The sequence below is a fragment of the Neodiprion pinetum genome, chromosome 1 (genome assembly GCF_021155775.2).
Source record: "Neodiprion pinetum isolate iyNeoPine1 chromosome 1, iyNeoPine1.2, whole genome shotgun sequence".
NCBI lineage: Eukaryota > Metazoa > Arthropoda > Insecta > Hymenoptera > Diprionidae > Neodiprion > Neodiprion pinetum.
The window spans coordinates 30,083,180-30,097,457 of NC_060232.1; the positions used below are offsets into that span (position 1 = coordinate 30,083,180).

At 36.5% G+C, this 14,278-nt stretch overlaps 2 protein-coding genes across 9 annotated transcripts in view; one reads left to right on the forward strand and one right to left on the reverse strand.

Annotated features, from left to right (window-relative positions):
• LOC124210823 (bestrophin-4) overlaps positions 1-14,278 on the forward strand; it is a 38,169-nt gene that overhangs the window by 2,897 nt on the left and 20,994 nt on the right. The window lies entirely within an intron of this gene.
• Aldh-III (Aldehyde dehydrogenase type III) lies at positions 212-13,050 on the reverse strand. Of its 5 annotated transcripts, XM_046609251.2 has the most exons (13): positions 12,887-13,050; positions 12,586-12,775; positions 5,467-5,513; positions 4,607-4,750; positions 4,426-4,521; positions 4,129-4,350; positions 3,888-4,051; positions 3,579-3,809; positions 3,268-3,468; positions 2,984-3,099; positions 2,561-2,696; positions 2,300-2,450; positions 212-1,305 (listed from the first exon to the last, which is right to left on the reverse strand). In XM_046609251.2, the coding sequence occupies exons 1-13, from the start codon at positions 12,917-12,919 to the stop codon at positions 1,282-1,284; spliced, it is 1,755 nt and encodes a 584-aa protein (XP_046465207.1). In that variant the 5' UTR covers positions 12,920-13,050; the 3' UTR covers positions 212-1,281. The 5 variants fall into 5 exon arrangements, with proteins under 5 accessions (XP_046465207.1, XP_046465209.1, XP_046465211.1 ...); XM_046609253.2 differs by lacking the exons at positions 12,586-12,775; positions 12,887-13,050 and adding an exon at positions 10,312-10,466; XM_046609255.2 differs by lacking the exons at positions 12,586-12,775; positions 12,887-13,050 and adding an exon at positions 10,183-10,324.

The following is a 14,278-nucleotide window of genomic DNA, read 5'->3' on the forward strand; positions in this document are numbered from 1 at the left end:
TTTATGAAGAAAAAATCGTCAATTATATGTCGGTACAGTCTCGTCCAACGACTGCTACTGTGTCAGTGTCAAGATCAGATTCCACATTAGCATTTCAATATACGTTCAGGAAAAACGTGTTTTGAAGGTTGATCGTGCAACTTATACCTGTATTGCGCGAGTGATCGGTTTTCTGCATATAGTGCAATGGAATTTTAAAAAATCGGTAATATAATTTGAAAAAGTACTTTATTTGATCTTATTATAATATTTCGCGCCGTTTATATGATACATACATCGCTTTTAACTTCAAAGTTTATACATTTTGCATTCGTCGGTACGTATATTTAGGAATATGGTTAATGTGCCCATATGCATGTACGTACCTTATACTCTATAGCTTATATCTTATTAGCTTTTCGGCGACCTTTATACTTATGCAAATTGATTATACAAGGCGTGTACTTGACCAGCTGATATTTCAGTCTCAAACACCGGTTCAGATTCGAAAATCGCGATGGATTGGTTACAAATATACGTCAAATTATAGAGTTTTGAGTAAGTTGGACGCCTTTGAAAAAAACTTTATTGATCATTGCAAATAATTCCAAAGTGGTTTATAAAATGACGTATAAGATTTCAGACGAGTAAGCGTGGCAATGAACAAATGATAGGGTTTAGTTTCACCGTGTTTGTACAGCGGAAACGTCAGCAGCCTCGTAACATTTCGGACAACGGTAAAACATAATCCACTAGTTTTCATTTTTAATTAAACTATGAAAATAACAGTATAGTAATGTGATGTGCTAATTACCGAGAATTTGTTCAACTTCACAACCACCGTAATGAAATAGCAATAATAGTAAAGGTATTTTTTTTTAATTAGAGTATAAAAATAATATTAAACTAACGTAGTACAATAACATTCAACAGTACATTAAAAAAATCTATGCTTGAATAACTTTAGTCCTGATTCCACTAAATATTACATATTTACAACTTTTATTATTATTCACCTGACAACTCTTTCAAAAATCACTATGTCAGATGGAAACTTGTTAGACCGTGTTTCACTAATCATTTTTCACTAATCTACTTTCTGCACAAATTGTGCAAGAAGAATTTGAAGTAGGATTGATTCTATAAAAAATGATCACACATTTCATCAAATGACTAGCGCGTAATTTTACTTGTTGATTAGTTCGAGTACGTATGATCCACGTTGGTAGAAACAACTTCCATACAGTATAGTTAGGAATGCAGGCTAAATCACAATAAGTTAAAAGTAGCGCTGTGATAAATTCATTCCTCGTTGCTGCCGAAACTCTGAAAAAACATATTTTTGCAGATGAGTTAGAGTTTTCATATATTCAATTCAATTTCGGTTACGTTCTTGAGTGACTTTTATGAATGGCTCAGATGGATTATTAATTTTCAGTGAACAATCAAAGAACCAAGCTTCAAAATTGAAATTACGGAACTTTCAAATGTACCTAAAATTTGCAATATGGCAGAAAAAAGAACAACAGGCTGTTGTTTACAGAGCATTTAACGAATAATATGTATCGTATTTATTTTCACATAATTACATATTCTGTATAATAGAATACTGAAAATTATATTTGGACGTGTATAATCTTATACGTGATATTATAAAGCTTGGGTGCGTAGATAATTGTGCGCATACATATATCATTTTCAGCTATAAAATACATAGAATGAACAAGATAATGGGATATAGATGTATAGGTAGGTTTCACAGTTTTTTTTTCGCTTATCACGTAGGAAAGTAAGACTTGTACTTTCGAACTTATGGAAGATGAGACCGCCTATTCGGGTCCGTAATTCTTCACTAGATTTACTCTTTTTCCTATTTCTACGTAGTATCTATTTTAAATAGACATATGAAACGATTTTACTGAGATGAATCGATTCTGTCTATTTCTCACTGGAAGACTATTAGCGAAATCGTTTGGCAATTCGCCACTTTTTTGCAACGGGCATAAAATTATTATCAATTCGAAACAAGTGCGAAAGTTATGGTATCACAGATATGGAACCAAATATACAATGATAAAGATATTACTAAATAAAAAAAACATGGCAATGGTAGAACTGCGAATACAAATACGTAAAAATCAAAAATAAAACTAGCATATTATAACAATGACATAAGAAAAAATTCTATTCGTTCGATGATCCGTAATAAATCTATGAAAGTTTCGATTAGGTTAGCTCTATACGTATAACGGGGAATAATCGTTAGAAAAATATGAAAATGTGAAACGGTTTAAATTTATGAAGACTTAACGGAGTGTACCTTTAGAGCAGCTTTAAAGCCAATAGTAACGAGAATTCCTAAGCCAAACATAACAGCATGGGGCAAGTATTTAAATCCAGGAATATTTCGCTTCGCGGTCAACATGCCGAGCAACTTCAGTTTGCCATCAGTATATGGGGGATAGCGACACCTGGAATTATTATTCAGAATAAATAATTCAGTATTTTGTGTTTGTGTAAACCTGAGGTTAAATAAAAGCATCAAAGATGCAGAAAAATAAAAATGGAAGGTAATACTCACGAGGCAATAGCCTCTCCCAAACCATTAAACGATTTGATGAGGGCTCCTTTTTTATGTACAAACGTATCAAAGCTGTACTTTCCATGATAAGATCCCATTCCGGAAGCACCGACACCACCGAATGGCAATGTGTCAACTAAATCAGAAAATCAGTTTGAATTACTCGGTGATAAATAAGTTGTCACAGTTAAGAATGCGTATCTCAAAAATGATCTACAATAAGTTATGTCTGGTGCAATATTGAACCTCGCTAGACTATTCTGATTAGTAATTTAATCCTGATTACATTGCAACTAAAGTATGGGTTGGGATGGTGTATTGCCCAACAAAAACCATCAATAAGTAATATGAAATCGAAGCATATCAGTTATTTGAAATAGGATGAATGATTTTTACGCATTGAGAAAATGATTGTCAGTATACCTGCGAGATGTAAGACCGTTTCATTCACGCATACGCCCCCGCTACTTGTATTTTCCAAAATCAGAGATACATCAGCTTCGTTTTTACTGAATATGTAAAGTGCCAGTGCCTTCTCCCTGTACCAAAAACATTCAATAGACACAGTATTATTATTGTGAGGCAGTTTCTTTTCGTCATTGTATTTCAGCCAAACGAGTTTTGCAAAAAGGATGAGATTAAAAAGTAGAGAGTGTATTGATAAACTTGCTTCGTGGTTAAATTCAATTAGTAAAATACAATCATACCGGCTATTAATGAATTTGATGGCTTCGTATGCATTTGCTATGGAAACGATAGGTAGAATAGGTCCAAATATTTCATCATTCATTATTGGGTCCGTTGGTTTAACATCAACCAAGATTGTTGGGGCAATGAATTTCTCAGCAGAGTCTATCTCTCCTCCGACAGCGACTTTACCATTTCCAGACAGAAAGCCAGCTAAGCGTCTTGATAAAAATGTAAATTCTATTATTTATGGTTCTTTGTACAAATCCTTTCCTATCTAGACGATTTGACTGTCAACTGATTTCCAGCCCAAGTATAAAGTATGCCTCACTGAAAATGACGATCGCTGATCATCCGAGTAAGATCTGGACTGTCCTTTGGATTGTCGCCATACCACTCTTTTAGGACTTTCTTAGCTTCATTAATGAGTGCCTCCTGTACTTCATGAGTACACAATACATAATCTGGAGCAACGCAAGTCTGTCCAGAATTTATACATTTTCCCCATAATAGTCGCCTAGTAGTAATCCCTATGTCTGCAGTGCTGTCTATGTACACTGGACTATAAAAGAAATGTATTATAAAGCTTGAGATGGTTTTCAAAATGGTAGATAGTAAAGAAATTCGCCTAGTCACTGACCTTTTTCCACCAAGCTCAAGCGTCACTGGAGTTAAATACTTGTTCGCAGCATCGCGAACTATTTTTCCAACCATCGTTGATCCCGTATAAAATATATAATCAAATCTTTGCTTCAACAGTTCTGTTGTCTCAGGCACACCACCCAATATCACATGACAGCATTCCTGGAATGAATTTAGAAGCTCGATACAATTTTCTGGAGTTTAGTTTCTTCAAAAAATAGAGCGTTAGGTTAACTTACGTTGTCCAAATACTTTGGAATCAATTCAGCCATAATTTTTGACGTTGCTGAAGAAACTTCCGAAGGTTTAAGAATAACACAGTTACCGGCAGCCATAGCAGCTATCATAGGAACCACCGAAAGTTGGAAAGGATAATTCCATGGTCCAATAATTAGAACCACTCCATACGGATCTTTATATATTTTAACGGAATCTAAAATGTTGACAATCCCTTTCGGTGGCTGAAATTAAACAAAAAAATTTAACATCGATGGCTGTAAGAATGTAATACAAACGTGAAAAATCAATAAATCTACCTTCTCAGGGGCTGACCACTCTGCTAGATTATCCAGTAGAAGGATAGCTTCATTTTTTGCAAAGTCTAAGTCCAACACTACGTTCTCATATTTACACTAAAACAAAAATTTTTCTTACTTATCAAAGCAATATAGGGAAAGTAGCTCTGAGTACAGCAGAGTCAGAAACACTTTTACATACTCGTCTCAAATCAGTTGTCAGAGCTGCGTGTATATCAGCAATGTTTTCATCGATCATTTTAATAAATGCTTTCAATTGTTGGATTCTCCATTTCAGTGGGCGCGTCTTACCACTCAGGAACGCGTCTCTCGATCTTTGTACAATCTAGAACAAGAAAGTAATTCGATCAATAGAGTTTTGATCTTCCTTATCTCCGTAATAAAAATATAGTGTTTCAAACTACCAAAGTACACATATTGCATTATACTGGTATTTTTGAAAAAGTATAAACAAGAAAGATGAGATATTGACACATTCCATTCTTTTTATGTATGACTGATTTCATTTCATCATTTAACCGTAACTGGCTAAATCTCAAGTAACTGTGCGGTATATTTGTCTTTGAGAGTTAGCTGCACTGCTTTTAAATAGATGACCATTTCGTTGAGCCGAACAGTCGTGTACTTGACTCTAAAGTAACCGTTGATTGAATATGGATGATGACCTTGGTTATTTGACTTATGCTTAAAATTAACATGTCTATGAGCTGTAACATGTTTTGTTAAAGGAGTGGAATATCGAGTAGCAGCTGAGATCGTATTCATTGAGAAAAAATACAAGAATAACTGAAAATTCAATGGAGTTGTATAGTTACACTTTTATATTGTTGAAGTACAATTTAACTTCGCAATATCGAGATATTAAATTTTAGAGAAAATACGTTAAACTAAGAACAAGTTTTTTAGTCCTTCATTGTCATCTCAAACTGATCAGATGAGCGATAATTATGCAGTAGGACATACATCCTTGAATAAAATGAGGACTTAAGTTGATTAATGAAAGTTTAGGCACTTCTGAAAATGCAAAGTAAACCAACTCACATCAGCGTAGCTTGACATAGTTGGTTGTGCTGTTCCGTTCGCTTCGGCTGTGAACAAAAAAAGAAAAATAATGTTAGAAAATAAATAAAAGATTCGGAATGCACGCGGTAAATTACACGCAGTGCGAGAGTCAACAAACAGTTTGTGAAACGCGTAGGCGTAGAAAAAATTGTTGAGAATTTATTCCGGCTTTCGCAAACAATTGCGATTCAGAATTCAGCTGCAGGAATCGTTTACAGAGTAGTTGTCATCGGAGAAGTAACAATAGTCGGTATAATCCTGAGATTAAAGCAATATTTTTTTTCTCCCGCGGAAATATGTGACTCAAGAAAAGTTCAAACGTATCCTTCGAATAAAATGTAATCGCATAGTTCTCAGAAATCGAACTTGTCATTACCGTGAAATAACTTCACCTCGCCTTCTATTGTTTCGTGAATCAGCTGATCACTGAGCGTCTAGAATGAAAATACGGAAACCGAAGCTAACTTCACACTCATGCGTTGCGCACGCGCGATCATCTGCATCGCGACTCTGGAATTGTGGTTCATTGTAAGTCGCTGTAAGCGCGGTTCGTGGAGATTCCCATCCGTAAAACTAATTTTAAAACAATGAAATTAATTAAAGCCCCTGCTCAGCAAACGCCGTTATTGACGGCGGCGGCAACGTTACGAAGATAAAACAGGTCTGCCCTTGATGATTATCTTAATTGCGTGACAACATTCCGTACGTTGATATCACCGCGTATTTATTTACATGCAATGGGTAAATTCAGAAGACGTCAGTAAATTAATTAAACATTTCTTCGAACGGTGTGTACATGCAGTTTTGAAATTCCATAAAAAAAAAAATATCCCAACCGAAATTATCATGGCCAAGTAAAATCGTAATTTTTTATTAAATTTTAACCGATTAATTTGTGTTTCACAGTTATTTTAAGTTTTTCTTTTTCTTTTTTAATTCTCAGAGGTCAATGCACCTTTGAAGAATTCAAGCTTTGCTAAAATTCTTCCGTAAATTATTACTGTTCGGATGGTTTTTTTATTAGAGAAGCTATGTTGTAACCTAGAAGTTGATAAAAAAAAAGATGAATTGGTTAAGAAGTCAATAAAAAAAAAACTACCCTGCTTGATATTTTTGGTTTTGGCTACAGAATTTATGTAATTTTTTTGCATACTTTTCAGAAATATCCAATTCACCGTTTTCATAAATACAGCTGACAGAATGCCTCGCGTATCAGTAATTGTAAGGCCCAAAATGGAAAGGATGAGGGTAAGACTCTAGTCAGATACGCTATACAGCACCATGGTTCAATTCATACATCTTAAAGGTTTGGAAAAATTTTCTCTTGCATTTATAATATGGTTGGGCATTTTGGGGAGTAAACATTGACGTAGATCTTCTCGAAGAACAAAGAAACGTTAAGATTCTCTCGCATACAATCTAATTACACTTGGAGAGTGATTAATGATTAATTACATGAATTTGGTGGCCTGTTCCACTTTGCTCAGGTGTATTGATAATAGAAGATGCACTATATTAAATTAATACGTTTCAGGAAATCAGTAAAATATTTTTAATGTGTAATTATTTCATGATGTCGTAAACATCGTATTACTGGACAATTAGGTATAATACTATATTTCTGCCGGGCCTTAATTAACTTTTCTTCTTCATACGGTGATATAAGAAATCGGTTTCAGTCGTATATGACTTTTTTTGATATCCATGAGTCTTCACGTTGTTGGAGCTTTAATATTACCAAAACAAGTTTTTAGAATAATTTCGGTCTATCTGTCTGTCCCGACAAACTCTCCACACGATCACGAAATGTCGCGATTACATTTCTGAAATTTAGACGACTTTACGTTGAATAGTAATAAAGTTATAAATGCAATGGGAAACAATTTTGAGGAAAAAAAGACAGTTTTAATGACATAAGATTTTGATCATACTTGATGGTACTCGTAGTAATTGAATTGGTTTGTAAAATGTTGTAAGCTATGCCACAAAAATGACTATACTTATGATTTGTTTTGGATCGGGTTGCAAATCTATTTATAAAATATTGATTACGGGACGAGCAGAAGAATATTATTACAGCTTGTGCGTCAGAAGTCAGAAATATTATAATTCCGTACAATATTGCAGAAAAACATAATCTTTGTCAAAAATTGACAAAATAAAATTATCGGAACGTAATTGAAAGCATATATTCTAGCCAGAATTTTATGATGACTGGGTATATTGTAATATCATCGCGTGAACTAACCAAATACGTACAACTAGCTCTCGTCACGAAGGTATTGCAAAACCGTAGGAGGTCATTCGTACACTTTGTTCATCACAAATCCTCGCATTGCTTTCCATAGCTGAGTCAAACTTAAACCTTTAAAATCAGGTGAAAATAAAATCATACTTATTATTTCTTCCCAATTAACTAACACCGCGCATGGTCATCCGTGTTCAATGCCAACAACTTTTTCTCGCGACCCATATTATAGGTATGGTAATGTAATTTCTTACAGGTACCATAACGCTTCAACATGCGTATCGACAAGCTACAAAATTTTTTTTCTTTCTTGGCTCTTAACCTTCGAAATTAATACACTACACGATGTGCTACTGATACGAAACCCTTCATTTTAATATAACGATAAATTGAGAATTGGATGGTTGGCCAAAACACGAGGAGATTGGGACGATATGAATTGAACGTTTACAATATGGCACAAGTTAAACTTTCATAAAGCCAAAGGTCGGAGTCCGCGATAAGAAAACCACTCGTGCCGTTAATCGAAAAACGAATGCAATTATCCTGGTGCGTGTAATAAAATAATTGTTGAACCACAAAGAAAATTCCAGTAAGCATGCCTGATGCTTGCAATCACATCAAGTTTATCCATGCGGTCAAAGGCCATGGTCATGAAGGTGTAATTAAATCGGCGCGAGGCGACTGCGAAAATACCGATCACAAAATACGCCTCGGGCCTTTTTACTGTATACAACTAACATGATATTATCGCCGGGTAAGTTAGCTTTAAAAGTATAGTCGATAATGTTTTTGCACGTGTCGCAGGTGACGTCAATTTATAGAATTTGTTGTTCAAAGACGCGAGTCGCTTACGGCAGCCGATTGACTTTCTGATTACTGGCACGAGAGAGAAACATTATAACGAATAAATAACTTGATACGGTTGCAGTTATTCATAGCGTAGGTATGATTTATTATTTTTCGCACGCATCTTCGTGTCATATAAAGTGTTAGGTATTTATAACACACGTGACACTGGTATTATTCGTAATTTATTTTTGCGTGCACGGTATTTTAATTGTTGTCACGATTTAACCGTCGGAACATCTCACCGTGAATTCGCAAAGATTCATTTTGATGCGGGGATGGTTCTACGAGAATCCTGACAGAGCTTTGCGACTCTCTAGAGTTTGTTTCTGCGAGTACATCGTTCAGCACCGTGGAGGATTCGATCGATTCGAGTGATTCGGTGCGGAAAACAATTTCTGCCGACATAATTTATAACAATAAATTTTCAACTTCAACAACCGTTGATTTCGTTCGACGATAGAAAGCACCACTGTGTATATGAAAAAACAATGATATAATTTAAATTGAACGGTGGATTAATCCGAGACGTCTGTGACATTTGTTAGCGATTCATCTACATCACTAAATTCAGAGTCCATCGTCCAGGGTCAGATATGTAATTAATGCGATTTCTCCTCGTTTAATTTATACGGTCACTGTGATTTATGGCCCGTCGAAATCTCCGGTTAAAGTTCGAATCCCGAGTCTGGCGCCACGGACCGAAATAACTAGTTTCGATTTTCAATTTGAGAATGTCCGCCTTTCAGTTATGTCCGCAACATTGTAAGTACAATGCTTCACGCACTCCGGGCAATGGATTAGATCTAGCGACGAGACACAGGAAACATTCAACGCCATTTATTAAACAGTAATACGTATAAAGCGTCAAATTATTCACGTGGGAGAAGGCCGGTTATCCGCACCTGCGCAAAAAGCGCTTCAATTGGTCATGAAAACGCTAATCGTAAATTGCCAGTCCAATTCCCATTTTTACTTATTACGAATTGATAACTCATGTATTCTATTAGGTCACGCATATCTGCTCCAATTACCCGTGCTTTATTATAAAGCAAATGCTCTAACTTGTAAGATTTATGTCCATAGTGAATATTGTGGTAAAATTACTTTTTATCAAAGTCACTGACCGCAGTAAATTACACATGATATGTTCGCAGGAATATGTCGCACGTCATTGGCAATATACAAGGAATCATTCGAAATGTACTTGAATTTCCCCCAGTCACATTCGTCGGCAGTACTTATATAACCCCCATTCAAAAGTCTGATTGTTGTTTATAGGAATTTGTCTCGTTAGACAAAAAATATGAAAAATCTAAATAAACCTCGCAACGTGTCTAAGAATCGACGCCAAGATTCCCATGCACCATCTCACGTTCACTTCTTCTCGTGAACTCGATACACTTCGTTTATCTCTATCTGTGAACACTCGTGACGGTTGAGAACTCCGACAAGTCTCTCATGCGAAACTGAAAGCGATATTCAAAACCAGCTTACACTACTTACACACTGTACGCACATATAATAGCTGTTGTCACAAAATGATACTTGCACAATTCGCAGGTTGAATACCGCACACTCGATATAATCTATCTCACCTGTTATCAATCGGTGCGCCTGGTCCGCCAACGATCAGACTGGAGTTAAGCGTGGGTTTGAAAGCGAGAACGTGACTCTCAAAAAAAGGAAAACACGTCGGCTGACTATCGAAGCGACCGGTTACTTACGAATTATGTCACTGGCCTATGGCAGAGAGTCCGAAGTCTCACAACGAGTGTCTCAAAGCATTCAAAGTATCCGCAGCTCAGCCGGTACTCGCCAGTGTTGATAAGCCAGCGTTGTGAGATCTTTTAAACAATGTCAAATCTTTGTCCGAGCTTAAGTATATATGCACACTGCAGTTGCCAAAAAAGTTACAGCTGCAATATACGTATAAGAATATACATTATGCTTATGCTTGACGCGCTGTTTTATGCAGCGTTGATGCGTATCGATAATCGTACCTATAAAATCTCCAAATAGCATACACGGAGAGTAAAAATCGTTGAATCAAAAAAAAGTAGGCTTCAGTCAACTATGAGCGCTACAGGATACGGGTGATGATGTAAATATCAGGTTGATACAACCTTCCGTGACCTGAACAAATTAAACGATAAACAGTTCTACCGACGAATGACTAATTGGTTTGAATACCTAGAAAGGTGATTAGACGACAAAATATTTAGATTAACGATTTGTATTGCTTAGTTGATTGAAATCATATTTCCCACAAGGTATTTTTTTAGTTTTTTCTCTCTTTTTTTTTTTTTTTTTTGTATCGAGCACCGACGTTCCGATCTAGATCAAAATAAAAATTTTCAGCCTATTTATGGCAATTGTTACAACTTTCAGACACGAAATCTAATTGTAATCGAAAGCAAGTCTTATGAAACGCATTTTTAGTTTCCGAAAAAATGTGGCTCACTTATGTTCGGGATTCAGACCTACAGTGCTGCCTAGTGTAAATCGCTGTATCGCGAGATTATTATTTTAGTATGAGAATTATCTATCCTGCATTGTTATTTGTAATCGATATAATGTGAAATATTTCAATGTCTCATAGCTAATATACCTGTCTATAATCTTGTGCCGAAAATATCGGGATCTGAATATCGTCGGCGTAAATACAGTATTGGTAAATTATGCCCCCTTAAGAATAAATTGGCAGTGAAATTACGACTTGCGTGTTATACAGAACCGGGACTGTCGTGGAAATCGAACACGTGTACGAGGCGCATAAATAATAAATAATTAGCACACGCAGAGCTGCTGGAAAATTCCAGACGTTACCTATACGGTCTGAGAGTCATTCCGGTCTTGCATTGAGCTACTAACTATATATTTGATCGATATACCACGTGTATGATATTATACGGTAATCAATGAAAACGAAAGCGAAGAAAGTGCACGGATAATATATCACATAATTACGAACAATTTTCAAGTGATTTCTTTCATTTTCAGCGTGCTTCCTGATCTTGTTCGACAGAGCGATTAATGATGGGTTGTAATTACTACTTAATCAGTTTGTAATTTCCGCGTTCCCAGTTTTACCGTTCCGTCGACCGTGAAGTTCTAATAATGCAATACACCTTGACAAATAGAGCGAGCTCAAACCAGAGTACCCGATCAATAATAATTTAGTAATTTAATAATAATACAACACACGAATTTGGATATCTTTTGGGTCAAACTTAAGCTTTCAGAGTATGTTTTGAATGTGTAACGCACGGACGTTTTATTTGTTCTTCAGTAGTTTTCTTTGTTTTCTTAAACGCGTCTCTTGATTCCTCTTATAAAGTTCACATCGATCTTGCTAATCAAATATCTCTAGAGGTGTTGAAACCTGCGCAAATATTTATAACCCGTGATGAATACAGGATTATCGCCAAGTTGCTCTATGGCGAAATTTCCGTCGGAATAGTGTATTTAATGAATTCAATAGCCAGGTTGTGAAAACAAGAAGTTGTTGACATTGGATAGAGTTAAAAATAATATAAAAACACTCTGGTTTGATGCCATGGAAACACGAAGCGCGGGAAAAACATTGTACTAATTATCATATCTGACAAGCAATCAACAAGATTTCAAATGCGCTGCTTATGAAGAAACGATAAGTGATTAACATCAAACAACGAAGCTTGCAGTTTAATGATATTGTTGAGTGGCGCTAATATTATCAATTCAAAATCTGAATTCAACCCTACCTTATTGGCAGGTATTTAATCTGCGATTCTTCAATTTGGCGGCTTGAACCTCGACCAGGCTTGTGTAAGTAAATACAGACTGTGTATTGGAATCGCAAACCAGTGAGCGTAGATTATACAAAACTGATCAAAGAGAGCTACGTTTTTCATTGGGTCGTGAGGTATCGCTGATGACAATAAAATGTACATTTCTCGCTATCGGCAAGCTGACGGCGACAGGGATAATCTGTAATAATTAATTGATAATTTACTCACAAGTTTCACCGACTTGTAGAACGATATCCGTAGGTTGTGACAAATTCACTTTAGACCCGTCGACGTTTTGTGCAGATTCATGCTCGCTGTCCGGACTTTCACAGGATGAAAAGTCAATCCTGTAGTTGGGAACTGCGCGAAGGTCTGTAGGGACGGCTCCCGCCAAGTCAACCACGGTGCTGTAATCACCCTGAAAGATCATTCGATACAGAAGGTCTCAAAATACGAAGTACGTAATGCTGCAAGTCGGATCGAACACCTTTGAACGGGGGACAAAAAAAGTCTCACTGAAAGTACGTACGCGCGACGAGTTCCTCAATATTCCAGCCTCCATGAGTGATCGGCTACTAAAGATTGCAGCTTCAACTAACAAATTTAATATGGCGGTCGACTCTAATGACTGGGATGAATGACAGTCGTGTGTTTTAATTTTAACCTTCGGACCTTATTTCAATTTATAATCCCCACAAGCTGCGTCGTTTATCAACTCGTATAAAAAGTCACAGTAACAAGTCGCATTTACACGTATGCACGTATGGCTACGGTATATTGTTATATGCCGATACTTGGTCGGGCCGCGGTTCGATTGCTTGTTCCGTGATGTAAAAAATCCGGTACACATCTATAACGCGAACACGTTTCCCCGTGCAAGTGCATAAACACACAACTGCAGATCCGACTCCCTCTCTTTCTATCCGCGATTATGTGAACTAGAAAGTCTGCTCAGACAAACTTTCATACTGTCAACCTGAGCGAGTTACGCTCCCGATCATCGCTCATGTAACAGCAAAGACGAGGGCGATTTTTCCTAAATTTTTATCATATCCGTTAGCGTCAATTCGCAACTACGGTACAACTGTTCGGAACGTTACGTACTCACCATGCTTGCACTTGCGGGGAAAAAACGCCAACTACGCCCAGAGTAACACTTAGATGATTCGAGTCAGCACAAGTTTGCGTGTTTTCCAGCAGTATAAGTATTGCGACAAAGCTCACTTGTGCTCACTTTACACACGAATATTATACGTATAACGTTGAGCATTCGCCGGTACGGACGCGTTAGAAACCTGATCTTTGCTTGCAGGGATCGTATATCGTATAGTTATCCTCCGTAGAATTATTTACTGCCTCTGGCGAAAACGGTTTCTGCTGTATCCTGAATCGGCGGTTGCTCTCGCAGGATACTGCTGCCGAGGATACCTGTGTGAACACTTTTTATGCTTGGAACCCTCCAGAACTTCTTCGCATTCGACTATAACAGCATTTCATGTTTTATTGCCCAATATATTTATTTCATCTACTCGATAATCGTTTTATTCCTTTTATCTTCAGAAATAAATTTTGCCGAAAGTTAAGGCATTCGCGAATTCATCCAGCCACCTATAGAGTGTGTGAATGGTAATGGATGATGTTTTGTATTTCGATTTATTTATTGAACTAAAGATTGAACAGTGGATTTTCTGGACACACGACATTCTCGAGGAATACTTATTATATATATGCTACTATCAAGTAATTGGGACAACATCTTTTTTCCAACATATATCTATATTAGGCTGGTCCTTATTTAGGGTGTTTTAGAAAATTCCTGCGGACAAGGTGGAAAAAAGTTTGCAAAAAAAATCAAAAAAAATTTACGCAAAACTTGAAGCCTGTAGGTCAACTCTAAGAACTGCCTCCAAGGCAGTGAAAT